Source organism: Miscanthus floridulus, chromosome 1 (assembly GCF_019320115.1).
Source record: "Miscanthus floridulus cultivar M001 chromosome 1, ASM1932011v1, whole genome shotgun sequence".
Classification (NCBI taxonomy): domain Eukaryota; kingdom Viridiplantae; phylum Streptophyta; class Magnoliopsida; order Poales; family Poaceae; genus Miscanthus; species Miscanthus floridulus.
Window position 1 is genome coordinate 51,382,941 of NC_089580.1, and position 15,687 is coordinate 51,398,627.

The following is a 15,687-nucleotide window of genomic DNA, read 5'->3' on the forward strand; positions in this document are numbered from 1 at the left end:
GATGACGCCCTGGACGCCGCCACGCCAGGTGCTCGCATGCACGCGGGCAGCCCGCTGCGAGCACCATCCTCTGCCCTTGCTCTGCTCCAGCGGAGGTCCCCATTGATAGCGACGATCTCGGTTTGGAAAGTAATCCTCCTGAGCGCGTCCCTGTATTGTGGGTGGCCTGCGTGGTGTGATCATGGTGTTCATGGCGCGGGACGGCGAGATTAGCTCGCTCGTTCCTTTCCTTTCTTTCTATTTTTAGGTTCGAGATGTACATAAATAGATGCTTAATACAATGAGAAAAGCTGTCGCGGTTATAGCACCAAAAACCCAGTTTGTTTCCTGTGTTCTTGAGCGTTCTGGTGAGTTCATGAGCAAGTTCGCCCGAGTCGTGAATCTCGCCGGAGAGAGTTCTGGCTGACACCCATGGCCTCCTTCGTAGCATGCTGCACCTGTCGCGCTCCTCTTCGAGCCGAGCCGCCGCCGTTCCCGGCCGTCTACCGCGTGCTCCGTCGCCGCCCCCGGTGGTGCCCGCCGCGGCATGTGGCCCGACCGCCCCGGCCTTCCTCTGGACAAAATTGGGACCACCCACGTGCGCGTAGGTGTGCGAAATCCCATAGATGCGCTTGGCCAGAATGGGCGCTAATGTAGTTGCCCGACATGGTGTTGAGCGCCGTCCTCGGCCCGCCAAGATTGCCGTCGCCGAACATGACGTACGGCTGCGTTCCTGACGATATCGATCTGACGTCGAGGCTCTTGAAGAACGCCGTGAGGTGAAGGCTGGGCCCGCGCGGCCTCCTCGGCCAGCTCCTCCACGAACTTGAGCTTGGCGAGCTAGGACTCGAGGAGCAGTTTCTGGACGCAAATGGCGGAGAGGAGCACGAAGTGGGCGGCCTGAGCCCGCGCGCGGCCTGGAGTGTGTGCAGCATGGCGTAGTAGTCGACGCAGCACGAGTCCTGAACGCCACCCCCAGATCGCGGCATGGACGGGCCCGTGCGGGGCGAGGTCCGTGAGCAGCGTCGGTGACGTCAGAGAACACGACCGTAGCGGGAGCGAGGTCCGGTAGAAGACGGAGGAAGAGCAGGAGTTGTGAATGAAGTTGTCATAGAGGATGACAGGTGGGCCTAGATATCACATCATGAAAACCAGCCAGCGAGAATTAACATATCAGCAAAACCACCTTCCAATACCACCTAGAGGGCTATTTGCCCAGTTTTACGAAGTTTAGTGTGTAGGATACCTGATTTAGTTCAGGGGTTACGGGTGAGTAAAGTTTAGAGATGTTATATCGGGTGTCACATGGAGCGTTCGTATATTAATAATAAAATAAATTACATAAATTCTTAGTAATCCGCGAGATGAATTTATTAAGCCTAACTAATCCATCTTTAGCACATATTTACTGTAGCACCATATTATCAAATTATGGACTAATTAGGCTTAAAAAATTCGTCTCACAAATTAGTCGCAATATGTGTAATTAGTTATTTTTAGTCTATATTTAATACTCTATGGATATGTCCAAACATCGGAGTAAATTTTAGGGGGAGGAACTAAACAAGCCCTATATAGACAACCACTACCGGAAACATCAAATTTGCCGAGTGTTTTTATGTTTGCCGAGTGTATTCTCTCGGGCATTCGGCAAACAAGTTCTTTGCCGAGTGCTGTGCTAAAAACACTCGGAAAAAAAACACTCGGTAAAGAGGAGGTTTGCCGAGTGTCAAAAAAAAACACTCGGCAAAAGATGGGGTTTGCCGAGTGTTTTTTTTGATACTCGGCAAAGAAGTAAAATATTTTTTCTGTGAAAGAATGAGAAGAAAAAAAATAAAAAAAACTTTGCCGAGTACCTAGAGGACACTCGGCAAAGGAAAAAAATATTTTTTCTGGGAAAGAAGAAATAGAAAAAAAATGAAAAAAAACTTTGCCGAGTGCTTAGATCTAGGACACTCGGCAAAGAAAAAAATACTCTTTCTAGAAAAAAAGAGAAGAAAAAAAATAAAAAATAAAAAACTTTACGAAGTGTCCAGATCCGACAAACACTGTTTTACGTGCCAGCACACCTGGCGAAGCTCTAGCACTATAACTCACGCACCCCGGAAGTCTGTGCTGTTACGTCTGTGCTGCCCGCCTCTCCACTCCACCCTCCTCTAGTCCATTCCAAGTCCCCCACCGGCCGCCACCACCACCACGCCAGCCAGCTCCACCACTCCATCCGAGTCTTAGACTCCAAGTTGTCCTTCGAGATTCCTAATTCGAAGCTGTGATTTTTGTTCACTGTGTTTCCATTTTTTTCGTTCTTGAGTTTGATCTCAATTTTCCGGAGTTTGGGTCAATCCCATGCAATGATTTTTGGGAATAGGTTCGTGCTAAGTTGAATTGCATCTGTGCAAAATTTAGGAGCGGTTTCATGGAGTTTTAGTTTGGTTTTCGTCAGATTTTTGGTCGCTCCTTTTTCTTCTGTTCGTTCTTGCTTCTTTTAGTGTGTTCGTGACTGTATCGAGCAGGAGCAGCTGTCCAGCAGCCCAGCGGTAGCACTACCCACGCTAAGTACTCAGGGACCAAGCGTTCTCTGTTAGTGTGTTCGTGACTGTATCGAGCAGGAGCAGCTGTCCAGCAGCCCAGCGGTAGCACTACCCACGCTAAGTACTCAGGGACCAAGCGAGCTCACTTGAGCGGTTCTTGCTGTGGGTGCTCGTGGCTGGCAGCTAGCCTCTCTCCCTCCTATTCTGCCCTGTGCTTGACATCGTGGTGCACCAGGTCTTGATTCAGGCCACCGGAATTGTCTCCAGTCACCACCAGCAGGCAGGGAGCACTCACCAGTGGCCGAGCGTTCAGCAGCAGGCCTCAAGCGTCGAGCATCTCGTCCATCCCGCTCAGCCAAGCGGTGTTTGCCCCTGCCCAGAGCCGCTCGCCTGCTATCGCTCGATTTGCCTCTGCTCGTTTCACCTGTGATTTTGGATTGGGAATGGAGGCCCGAATCCTCCAGTTGTCCTTCGGGATTCCTAAATCGAAACTATAAAATTCGTTCACTGTGTTTCTAATTTTTCCCCTTTTTCGTTCTTGAGTTTGATCTCAATTTCTCAAAGTTTGGGTCAATCCCAGGCAATGATTTTTGGGGAATAGGTTCGTGCTAGGTTGAATTGCATCTGTGCAAAATTTGGGAGCGTTTTATGGAGTTTTAGCTTGGTTTTCATCAGATTTTTGGTCGCTCCTATTTCTTCTTTTCGTTCTTGCTTCTTCTCTGTTAGGCCCTGTTTAGTTCCCTCCCAAAACGCTAAATTTTTCAAGATTTTCCGTCACATCGAATACGAAAACACATGCATGAAGCATTAAATATAAATAAAAAATAAAACTAATTACACAGTTTAGACGAAATCCACGAGACGAATCTTTTAAGCCTAATTAGACTATGATTGGACACTAATTGCCAAATAACAACAAAACTGCTACAGTGTTCATTTTGCAAAAAAAATTGCACCTAAACTGGGCCTTAGTGTGTTCGTGACTGTATCGAGCAGGAGCGGCGGCGTGGTGGTGGCGGCGGGCGGCGTGGTGTGCTGAGAAAAAAATTATTTTTTTCTTTGGAAAATAGGTTTGCCGAGTGTAATTTCCAAAAACACTCGATAAATAATAATCCTTTGCCGAGTATATTTTGGAAAAACACTCGGCAAACCAGTTTTTTTTGCCGAGACACTCGGTAAACCATTTGCCGAGTGCGCGATAAAAAAACACTCGGCAAATAGTTGTTTGCCGACACTGTAGATGTCGTGTGCTGTTTGTCGAGTGTTACACTCGGCAAAGCCTTTGCCGAGTGCCTGTAGCACACGACAAAGTTTCTGTTTCCGGTAGTGAACCTAAGTGGCGTTTGGATGGCACTGGCATAGGGATGGGGAAAGGGATATCCCATCTCTCCAAAGGGTAATATTGTATCCTAGCCATTTATTCTTTACGCCTCATTTAATCCCAGCCGTTCATCTATTTCCTTTTTCTTGTCCCACTTCCTATATCCCTATATCCAAACGCCACCAGTTAGGGAGGGCATGTAGACTTTTTTTTTCGAGAAACATAGCACACACGCCAGGTACGGGCATAACCTGATTCGCCCTGGGGAGGGCACGGCGGCGGTGACTGACCAGCCGGCGGGATTCGCGGTGGCCGGCCGCACACCCGCACCTATCGATGTCAGCGGCGCGGCTAGATATGGCTCATAGGGGCATGGCCCCGTGCCCGCGCGGGGGCGACGGCGGCGGCATGTGACAATGGCGAACCCGACGACTACAAGTTGGCGCGGGTACACGTCAGGTGCGTGGGGGAGCTAGAGGGGCTGTTCTAGGAACGGCTTGTGCGGGGTTGAGTAGGAGCGGATGGGGCGGCTCACCATGCAGCACGCATCGATGGCCGGCATCGAGCAGGACGGAGGCGGCCCCGCGAAGCAAGGTTGCCGGTGGAGTTTCAGCCGAAGAAGGTGTGCGCGGTGGTTGCGGACGCTGCGGTGTAGCTGGCTTGGTGGTGGCGGCCCTGGTTGGAGCTGTCCGTGGGAGTTCCCCGCGCGACGGCCATGGCGAGCAGCAGGAATGGCGCACCTGGCGGCGGCGGGATCTAGCGTGCCGACGCGGATTTGCCCAGTTCAAGTGAGCCGCGGTCGGAAGAAGTCCGGACGGAGGTGGTGGTACCCTTGGCCGAGGCACTGGTGGTCTCCACCCACGGGAACAGCGATGGCGGACCGAGAGCCGGCCATGCCGGCGGACAACAGCAGTTTTGGCGACATGCCGTGGCTCTGGGCCAGAGTTGTTTGCTGGCATGCGCATGTGTCTCCTGGCAGTGTCCACGGAGGTTAGGCACCTGCGGCCGCCACCGTGCGGACCCGGCGGCGGCGCGGCTGTGCCATGCGAGGAGGCCACAGGGCTCCAGATGGGGGTGCTGTACGTGTGCCTCTACCTCATCGCGCTTGGCACCGACTAGTTCGACGAGCGCAACTCACCCTTGCCTTCTACGACCGCGTCTTCTGCCTGCTCTGCCGGAGCCTCATCACCGGCCGGTAGGGGCTCACGAACCTGGAGAAGATCGGCATCGGCCTGGTCCTCTCCATCGTCGGCATGGCTGCCGCGGCCATCTGCGAGAAGAAGCGCCTCAACATTGCTGCCATGAGTGGCAGCGCATGGCATGTGTCGCTGCCCATCAGCATGTTCATGTCCATCTAGGCCGCTAAATTGGGGAAGAAAGGTGTCTCGATGGAGGGATTCACGGCAATTGAAGGTAACAGTCCATTCTTTCGATGGTATTTTCCAAATATCATGATCTCTCCATGCTACGAAACCAATTTTTCCTTTTTAAGTTGATATTTGCTATGACAAAAAAAAATTCTAGGAATCTATTGGCACACAATAAAGTTCGATGACTGCAACTTGCCAACAAATGATAATAATATATAAAAAGAAGTATTACAACAGTGGTAAGACACTAACTGCTCCTGACCACGGGCAATTTTCAGTTCACATGACTCCAGCGAAGTGTTAACTTGTTTTTCTTAACGACGTTCCCATTCGCTTCGCTGAAAAAACAAACCGAAACACTATTTCGGCTGATTTGTTGTGAGAGAAAAATATTGTTCTGACTGAAAAAATAAGCTAGAAAAGACGGATTATAAGAGAAACGAACATGGCCGACAAGTGTTAACTTGTTGGAGTTGCTTCTCTGACAAAAGCAAAAGGAGAAATATAGTTCCACTATATATATGAATCAAAACTCAAGTTACGGGTGCGACCGTGCGAGGAGGCACAATACAAAGAACTGTTGATAGATTGTTTAACAAGTCTTGAGCCAGTAGAGAAAAGCAAGAGGAGAAATAAAATTCCCCTGTATATATGAATCAAAACTCAAGTTAAAGGTAGGAAGAGAAAATAGGCTTCCTGCCTTCATCCCATATTCCCATGGGCTTCCATGGGAAATGTTAAGATCATGTCAAAGCTGGAAGAACGAATCGAAGAAAGCAGAACAAGGATGAGGCCATCAGCTCTTGGAACCTGTTACGGATTACAACTCCAAGAATGGGAGGGAAAATTAAAGAAAGGTGGGCCACGGACTGATGGAGGATGAAAACGGTCAGAAACGGTACTATAATCAATCCGAAAGCCGTCGGTATGAGATTTTTCTGTTTTGAAGAAGCCTTCTAATTCTGTCTTGGATTCGATTTGCTCGGCGTCTGCTTCTTCAGGCTGTTACCGACGCCGACGCCACGGTAGCAGCAGCGTTCAGCAGCTGTGTGGCCGCTGATCTTGCGTCCGCGATCTGCAGCAGCTTCCGCGGCTGGAACCGGAGCCCCGGAGCCTCTCTCCTGATGCCGATGCCGCGCCATCACGATCTACAGGTGCTCTTGGCGCGCAGACAGGCAATGCAGGAGTAGCAGCAGAGCAGAGCACAGATGAGGGGAGCGCAGGCAGCGATGGATCGCATGGCCAGGACGCGTGCTTGCGGCGAGGCGATCGAACCACTAGCCCACTGCTACGATGATATATACCTGTTGGAGTTGTTCCAAATTCACTCCAGGATATAGGCCAGGCTTCTGACGGAGCGAAGCGGAGGCCCGTCGCCGGAGGCTTGGGCCGAAGCGTAGCGGAGTCTGAAGCCGGCCCATCGGGTCTCGCCCCTGTGTTCGGGGGGTGCGGGGGGCGGAGCCCCCCCGCGGTACGGTACGATATATATACCCTTGCTAGGGTTTCGTGGAGACTTGATTCTCTTGTAAGCCGCCATAGGCGTGTAACCCAAAACTCTTGAGATAGTGAGATTGTTGCTGGCTGGTGCCCGTGGTTTTTCCCCTTCACATCGGAGGGGTTTTCCACGTTAAATCGTGTGTCTCCTCTGTGGTTTGATTCTTTACTTCATATTCCTATACGTCGTTCGTAACACTTAATAATGGATATTTATGAAAAGACAAATTAACATGTTGTACCTTTATAAATAAGTAGGATGAATAGAAAACTTTACATTTAGTTTCACTAGTTGAAACCTTTATATGTTTAGCTTCTCAGCTAAAGAAAAATCATAAATGCAACAATATAGTACCAATGATGTATTAAATAGACTGTGGATATTGAAACTAACATTTCAAAGAGACTTTTGTAGTACTTGCAATCTTCAGTAAATGGGCAGGCGCCACAATTCGGTCGATTTTTGACGCATATTAACTATCATAGCAAATAAGCCACATCATCAGTACTGAGAAAACAAACAAAAATCCATTTACATTCCTTTCCAAAAAAAATAAATAAATCAATTTGCATACCTTTCCAAATGTTATTTGTTGGCAATGCAATTCATACCTATATTTGTCATCATATATTAGATTATATATATTATAGTATTCCATGTACAAAGTTCTAGGAAAGCAACTAAATTAAAAGTTCAAACTAGAGAACTTACCGTATGTGTGAAGGAATATTGCAGAATAAGGGCTCAAGATACTCCTGAATTTTAGCCATGACAGGTTCTCTTTAAATGGACAAAAGATGGCAATGAGGAATATTGAAGTTCGAGTATGTAAATGTGCACAGCAAAAACTAAAAGATGATCTTACTTGTCCACCATATGGAACTGTATAGAATCACCTAAAGGTTGAAGTGGGACCCATCCTAGCCTTGTCACTATGCGAGCTACATTTACATCAACCTAAAATAATAATAAGAATTTATCATAATTTTGTCAGTTCCAAATGCACTCCCCTATGACAATAACTATTTCAATTTGGAAGTGGTAGCTTGCCGGAAATCCTCTGTGCCTCAGTGATAGGAGACGGATGCAGTCAACACTTTTATATCCAATCCCTATTATACTCTGTAGGTACTTCCTGAATGAATGGAAAAAAGAAAATACAAATACTTATTCATTCTGTGCCTAATTTTTTTATTTGCAAAAATATAAATCTTTAGTATCAATTCACTAAAATGAATATCTTAGCGTCGCTACTCTTTAAATTAAAGTCCCTTAAAGAGACACATTTTGTGTAAGCTTACAAGCACTAATACGATTTTATAAATGTATTTGTCTTACTTTGCTGAAGTCCCTTAAAGAATCACATATTTTGTGTAAGCTTACAAAGCACTAATATGAGTATATAAATATATGTATCTTACTTTGCCTTTGCACGGGGGATGTATCTAAGCCACTCGAGGTCAATGCTTCCTTGATCTCTCTTGATCCGAATGAGTAAAAACTGTAGAAAGTATACAATATCAGATAATACACTTTATGTTCATTTAATCGACTAGAGAATTAGTTTCAACCTCATTACAACAAACAAAATGAAATGTAAGGAAGGAGTACCACTTTGTACAAAGATTATGCTTTCATAAGGACAATGCAACAAAGTTGTGAAATTAATGAAAAAGAATCAAGAAATTGACATTTTAACTACTAGCTGTTATGCTTGTAAAAAATCAAATATAAAAATATCTAGTCTAGATTGAAATGTCTCCATGATCTCTTGGATGCGCCTTAATATAGTTTGTTTTGTAAAATTATTATCTCTACTCCTATTAAGACGAAACCGAATCATTCACACCCCCTGCCGCCCCTGACCCCCACGCACCTACCTGACTCCATCAACCGCGACAGCCAGTCCTCATCTCATCAAAAAAACGCGAGCCCCCCACGCCCTTCACCTCGCCCCCGACGCCGAGCGCCGCCGTCGCCGCCATCGCTCAGTGCTTATCGCGCCATCTGGCGGCTCCATGCTCTCCCCGCAGCCAGCATCCTCCAAATACCTTCCCTAACTCACCTCCCCGAACCCTAGGGCCACAACACACCTTGTCGCCTCCACCTTCGTCTTTGTAGCGAGATGGCGGTTGCGGACCACAGCCCTGTGGAGTATGAGACACAAGTGACCCTGGTGAGACTGGATCCAGATGCCCTTTCTTCCCCAGCGGGCGAGCTCAGCCCCCGTGGTGGCCCCAGCAGGCACACCTCCAAGGTTATGCGAGTGTCCAGCGACCCGCGCGAGCATGGCGAGGGCGGCTCCAGTGACCCGCGAGAGCACCTTGAGAGCTGCTCCGATGGCCGGTTGCATCGGAGGCAACTCCAGCAGCCTGATTCATTTCATTTTTATATTTAATACATGTTATTTGATGGCTACCGGATTTTAGCATGGTTGAATCTGTTCATGACAATATTGTGCTGAACAGCAAGTGTATCAAGGACTTCATTGCATTAATCAAACCAGTAGATGATTAGTAGCAAGTGGCTATCCACAATAATTAAGGAGCTGAAAATTTGTATCCACTCTCTTGCATCTTTGGCAGGTAACTTATGTTTGTTTATGTTACAACTGACAACTGAAACCTTCAAGTTCCACCTATAACCCTGATATTAGTTAAGGTGCATTGGTGTCAACTTTGACACTAAAACATGAGCATACTTTGCCTGCATTTAAGGTGCACAGCACACTGACAGCAGACTGGGGACCCAATGAGCTGCTGCATGATTCTTGTGATTTTTGTAATGCTTCATTGTTGTGATTAAATCTCTAATTAATTCATGCTTTTGTTTTCTTATATGTGGTCAAGAGCATAAAGGGGTTTGGTGAACGATGATGGGATGCATAGGTGGTTTGAGGGACACCGAAATGTCATTTTTCTTGAACTTAAAACTTCATGTCTTTAGCTTCTTACTGAAAAGTTCATAACAGTTCTTATACTTCCAGCAGTCTATTGTTGATTGGTATTATGTTAGGGTGGTTACAGTTTACAAAATGGAATATGCAAATAGATATCTTATGTAATAGAGCCACATAAGAACCTTCTCAAAAATCTTGTTTTACATGTCGTCTGAATCATGCTTGGCACAAGTCGGTCTCCTGTAAATGTTGGTGCTAATTTGCTACCTATTTGACATCACTGAATTTGCTGCAAGTTAATTAGGCTTAATGTGTTATTGTTGTTCAGGAGCTTTTCCCCTACAGATCTTATACTTGCGGCAGTGGTGGTTGGGAAATGATGGTCTAATGCATATTTATTATGCATAAAAAAAAGGTGATTCTAAGGGTGTCTAACATGGGTGATGGGTTATAAATATAGTCGATGTTACAACATATTATCTCTGCCCATTCTGCTCTTGATCTTATGGATTTTTTTGGTCTGCTGCAGATACATTTTGCTGCAAGTCCATGAGACTCGAACAATTTGGTAAAGTATGATAGGAAAACTGGATACTTTCAAATTACTGGCCTGGCAAGGATTTCCGGTTATTACTATATTAGTCATAGAACAATGAGTGCCTAAAGCCTACAATGGGGGATATTGAGATGTGCTGACTGTTTTCTCTGAGTGATAATTGAGCATGTTGGTGCAAGCTAGATGAGAAAATGAAACTGGCAAAGCTTTTGGACGGTGTGCTGATTCCTGTGAAAGGGAGCTTGGAGGATCCTAGCGCAAAGATCAATGTTCTGCCGCAAGCTTTTTTCCTGTCGATTACAGTTTATAATTCCGATATGGTATACATCAAGGTTCAAACTGGAAGGCCTTTCTCTTAGTTCTGATATGGTATACATTAGATAGGTAGCACTTTTTTTTTTCTGTCAATTACACTTTATAATTCGTTTGCATGCTTTCACCTTACTTAATACACTTTTTGAACCTAAATTTCTTGCTTATATTGTACTCCATTTCGCCCCTTCTGTAATGCAGAGTGCTGGTCATCTCTTGGGAGCATTGTCTGAGATTGTTCTGAAGAGGGGATGGGCTCAACTAGCGGACAGGGAGATCTGATGAAACTGGAGAAAAATGATTTGGCATTGGATAGGTACTATGATCTGTCATCATAAGAACTTGGTGAACAAACCCCTTATCCCAAGATGGGGAGACTGGTGCACAAGTGCATTCAGCAGTTACCCAAATTGAACCTGTCAGAGAACAATGAGCTGATATAGCCATTTGTGAAATTTTCTGATGTACTCAATAGGGAGACAGCTAGCTTCAGTTGGTAGCAAGTTGCTTTAACTTTATTATTGGCGCCAACATTGTTTCGAAAACCCTTCTTATGGGACCAACAGTTTTGATTAACATAGTTTTGTCACCCGTAGCAATGCACGGGCATTGGCTAGTCTAGTTAGAAATCTTGGTATACATGTTAGAAATACTAGCTAGCATTCAAAACAAAACGTGCTAGATAAAAATTAGGTGTCATAAAAGAGAAGGCATGCATTGGAATTTTATATGGTACGGTTTGTGACTACGTACCAGTATTCTGAATGCCATCAGGCAGTGAGTTCCACGGTCCTTGATGCATTCTTCAATTTCACCAAACGATGCGTGCAGTAGAGCCTCCCAATCAATTGTTTCATCTGTTTCCTCCTTCTGATACCCATTTTTGTAGGCTTCCTCAAGCAGGTATTTCCAATGAGAAGTATCGTTCTCTAGGAAAGATTTAATATCCTGTAAAATTTTCTTAGCCGTCGAATCTTCAAACCTTTCCTTCAACACATCCTTTATATGCTCTTTGTCCTTGTCCCAATTTGATATTTCTCCTGTTCTGAGCGATGCAATGAGCTGGTTTATGTACTTATTATCACGTCGTTCAGACACTCCTGAATCACAATCTGTTATCAAAGGTACATTTGTACTTTGGCCGGCATTGCTTCCATTCTTCGCAAAGGAGAACTTCGCAGCAATGTTCATGAAAACATTGCTGAAAAATCCAGAATGGTAGTTAATTAGGATTGTCCAAGCAATTAATTTGAAAACTAATTAATAATTATATAAAAAAATGAATAGATTTGAGTTTAGCCTACCTTGATGTAACGTCAGTGACATTTTGTGTTAGAAACGTGCCGACCACGTTAGTAAGTACGGATCCTTTCCAATTCGAAAACTCCCTTTTACCTGTGTGTGTACACGAAAATATATATCTCAGGATCGATTTCCTTGTGTTAATTAACTCAAAACACTATACATGAAAATATATGTTAGGGCTTCCTTCATGTTAATAACTAAAAAAAACACAAATAATACATGTTATGAACATAGGAATATAATTAATGATGCATGAATGTTACCGATGATTGCGCGTGCAGGCCCCATGAACTTATCCACCAAGACCTGCAAACGTTGGCGCTCCTCTTCCAGCTCAGGGCCCTCAGGGACGCCGTCCAGGTCGTCGCCCAAGCACGTCTCGTCCGATCGCACCAGCTCGTTGTACGCCGCCTCTATCGCGGGGGGGTGATGCGCACCAGCTGCCGCAGCGTCTTCGCGTCGGGAAGCACCACGGACTCGAACCCCCAGTGCGGCACGTACATCAGCTCCGTTCCAGCGGACTCGTTGCGAATGGCGAGCGCCATGGCGATGGGGTCATCGTCATCAGCAACGATGGCGTCTTCATCTTCATCAGTAGCGGCATCGGCCCGCTGCTTGCTCTTGTAAGGCTTCAGGACAAGTTTGGCCACCCGTCTTGTCAGCATCGCCTTCTTCTTCTTGCCCTTGGTGGTGCCCTGCCCATTTGCCATGGAGGTGTCGACGACGGCGAGGGGTAGCAGCAGGGTGTTTTGCTTGGCGAGGGACCTCAGGTTCTCCATCAGCTGTGCTCGGCTGTAGTAACGCAGATCGATCTTCGGCGATGCTGGCGTGCGGGGTGGCTTCTTGACGTCGTCGCCCAAGGTGAGCCTAGCGAGGGATCTCAGGTTGTCCATGAGCGTGGCCCTGCTGAAGCAACAGAGCGGTGTGCCGCTGCCGACCTTGGCATCGTCCAGGTCGAGCCTGCGGCGCACCAGCAGGGGGTTTCCGCCGCCGCCGCCATTGCCAGCTTCCTCCTCCAGGTCGAGCCTACAACGCACGGGGTTTTCGACAGCGCCATCACGGCCGGCTCCTGTCTTCTTCTTCCTTGCCTTGCGCACCGACGCTTTCTTAGCTGTTAGCGACGGCTTTGGCCTGACCTTCCGTGGGGTAAGAAGCTTGAATTTGAGCTTGCCTTTTTGGGAACGCTTCTTCCTCCATCTGGATCGTGGGAGGACCTCCGCTGCCATGATCGGAGGGGTCGGAGGCGGCGTAGAAGATTCAATCGACATCGCAGCCATGATCGGAGGGGTCGAACGTAGCAGATGGTTGAAGCGGCTACCGGCGGCTACGTACGTATCGTACCGGGCTTTCTCCATGGCTCCACACCGCTATGCAGATTGCAGAACTCGGAGTCGGATCGATCTCTCCTCGCGGGCAAGAGATCAGGTTCCTTAAACCTCACACGAGAGAGTTTTGCGGGCGCACGGAGGCGGCCTGGCGTGCAAATTTGCACGAGAGACATGTTTTTTTACATAAAACCGCCCGCGTGACCACGCTCCCACCCCGACCCCTCATTCTTCTTTCTCCTTTCTCTCTCTTCTTCCCATCGCCGCCGCCCCGCTCGCTGCTACCGGCAGGCGCCTCCCCAGTCTCGCTGCTACCCGCAGGCGCCTCCAGGGAGGCACGCCCGCCCGCGCTTCAAGCGTCCACTAGGGTCATGGCGTGCAGGGCTACGAGGTAGAGCGGTCGAGGCCAGATTTGCTTTTGCTGATGCGCGGCGGGAGACCATTTACCTTTCACACACCATCCAGGGACGATGGGATGCCTGTGGACGGCGCAGCGGCGGTCCGGGCTTGCTCCAGCCCGTGTGCGGTGTCGACTTTGGGCGGCTCGAACCTATCCACAGCTGCACGGAAGCAGTGGCGAGCGGATCTACAGTTGGTTGTTCAGGGCGGCGCGAACTCGCACATGGCGGCGGACCGGCGGTGCTGTGTGACGGCGCACGCAGTGGATGATCTTCGGCAGCGCGGTGTGGGCTGGTACTGTTTAGGCCTGTGCATGATGCTACCCAGGGTGATGGTGTGGGCCTTGTCGCCGTTCCTTTGCCTCACGCTCACCTCGGCCGCAGCTTCTTCCATGACGTGGGAATGCTGTGTCCGCCTGCTGCAGCAGCCCCTTCCTTTCAGGTCGCCTTTGGTTGCATCTCGGTTTGATTTACTAAAAATATGTTCATTTCCTTGCAGATCCAGAGAACTTAGCATGCGATCCAAGACGATGTGAGTTCAGGAGTACAAGATCATAATAAGCTGGCTTGAGGCTACAGGTGGGGTGGATTTATGTTTTTGCATTTTCTGTTTCTACTACAAGCTAGCAAGGAACTTCCTATGTCTGAACATTTGATCGATCATAGTGATACAATATTAGCATAAACCATTTTGCTGATCATGATCCAAGCTTTCCAACTGAAGTTGATCCAATATTGACATAGATTATGTAGATGATCGTGATCCAAGCGTGCCAACTGAAAATGATGCTGATCGTAACATTCCAATGAATCCTGAAGAGGTAACCTGTGTCCAATATTTGAGTAATGTTTCATGATTATTTTACCTGTGTTCAGAGTATTGGTGCAGCTACCAAAATTTACTCAAGGTACACAGGAGAACATATAGATACATATGCCTTGTGTAGGTCACACCTGGCAAGTGTTTGCATCCATCCTTGTGGGCCGGCCTGTTGTGTAGAGAAGCGCTCTGGCCTGTGACCTTGTGGAACATTCTCAGCAATAGGCTATTGGTGCATGTTCTTTTTCTCTTGTATCAAAGAACTTCATTATAAATTTCCTCAATGATATCTACCTTTGAGCAGCTGCCAACACTTTTATTTGTCAAGCTGCTCACTGTTGATGCTCTTGCTTTTGAAGCAATACATAGACTGTCATTGTCATGTCATAATATCATGACTACTGAAATGTGCTCCTATTTTATGAAGGGTATAAAGGTAGCCATGCAATCGATTGAGGATCTTGTCAATCTATGCACATATTTATCCATCTAGAATTTTTTCAGTTAATCAATAGTGCATATTCTAAAACACATAATCTCATATAGTGCCAATACTCTACAGGTTATACAGCAGTGGAGTTAAGCCATGGACCGACATTGCCCCTTAGTAAATCAGTGAAATCAAAGGTTTCTCCAGGCGTGTCGAAAGGTACTGGCCATTGCTCAACTTGCTAGAGGCCACCACGAGGACTGATAATGTTAACAGCAGTGCCTTTGTCAAGCTCTTGAAGAAGAGTGCTACCACCCTTAATGGCTACACGAGGCAAGGTTTCCCTTTCGACTCCTGGGAGGTGACAGCGTTGGTGCTGGAGGCCGTTGCTATTCAGGCCGATTGGTTTGAATAGGTAAACAAGTCCTAAATTAGTAAATTTGAAGGATGATATTGTGATCAAGCAGCTGTTTGTCCTGCTTGAAGCAGTATCAGAAGGAAAACATGGTACTTGATAACTTAGAAATATAGTTGGTGATATATGTGTGTTGAACTGATGTTTTCATATCTTTATTTATCTCAGTCCATCTCACCGTAATGTTCTTGATTAGGTCTTTGCTTTGTCTCTTGTGCCTAGATGCAATATTTTCTGCAATGGTAGTTTTCTGCAACTGCCGTTGCTTCCAGAGTTCATACATTGGATCAGTTTTCACAATCTGGCCGGTAGGGCGTCGCGAAACGTGCAAAATTTTCTAGTATAGATGGTGACCGAGGGTTAAAATGGTTTCATCATCATACACTACACCGTAGATATAGAGTTACAAGTGGGATGTTTTGCGGCGTCCGCAAGCAGGCTCATCTAGTGTGGCCGCGTATGTAAGCGCTGTTGTGGGTTCTGTCGTGATGGAGGATGAAAACGGTCAGAAACAATACTATAATCAATCCG

General features: G+C 47.0%; 1 protein-coding gene and 1 long non-coding RNA gene across 2 annotated transcripts; one reads left to right on the plus strand and one right to left on the minus strand.

Annotated features, from left to right (window-relative positions):
- Window positions 1-6,198: 6,198 nt before the first annotated feature.
- On the minus strand, window positions 6,199-12,056 carry LOC136456620 (DEMETER-like protein 3). The gene is made up of 10 exons (XM_066456535.1): window positions 12,032-12,056; window positions 11,768-11,858; window positions 11,217-11,664; window positions 8,118-8,197; window positions 7,747-7,831; window positions 7,562-7,653; window positions 7,408-7,476; window positions 7,271-7,307; window positions 7,090-7,172; window positions 6,199-6,322 (listed from the first exon to the last, which is right to left on the minus strand). Exons 1-10 carry the CDS (start codon window positions 12,054-12,056, stop codon window positions 6,199-6,201), a joined length of 1,134 nt encoding a protein of 377 aa, XP_066312632.1.
- A 1,260-nt stretch (window positions 12,057-13,316) lies between these two features.
- LOC136483583 (uncharacterized) lies at window positions 13,317-15,273 on the plus strand. The gene is made up of 4 exons (XR_010765517.1): window positions 13,317-13,484; window positions 13,559-14,070; window positions 14,236-14,312; window positions 14,874-15,273. It is a non-coding gene; the product is annotated as an uncharacterized lncRNA (long non-coding RNA).
- Window positions 15,274-15,687: the final 414 nt, after the last annotated feature.

Bases quoted from the DNA above. Each gene is read 5' to 3' on its own strand.
- LOC136456620 (XM_066456535.1), bottom strand. From the start codon at position 12,056: ATGGGGCCTGCACGCGCAATCATCG. The intron at 8,198-11,216 runs GTACGTAGTCAC...TACTTTCTACAG, and splicing joins TGATGGCATTCAGAATACTG to TTTTTACTCATTCGGATCAA. The intron at 7,654-7,746 runs GCAAGCTACCAC...TTATTATTTTAG, and splicing joins TGAGGCACAGAGGATTTCCG to GTTGATGTAAATGTAGCTCG.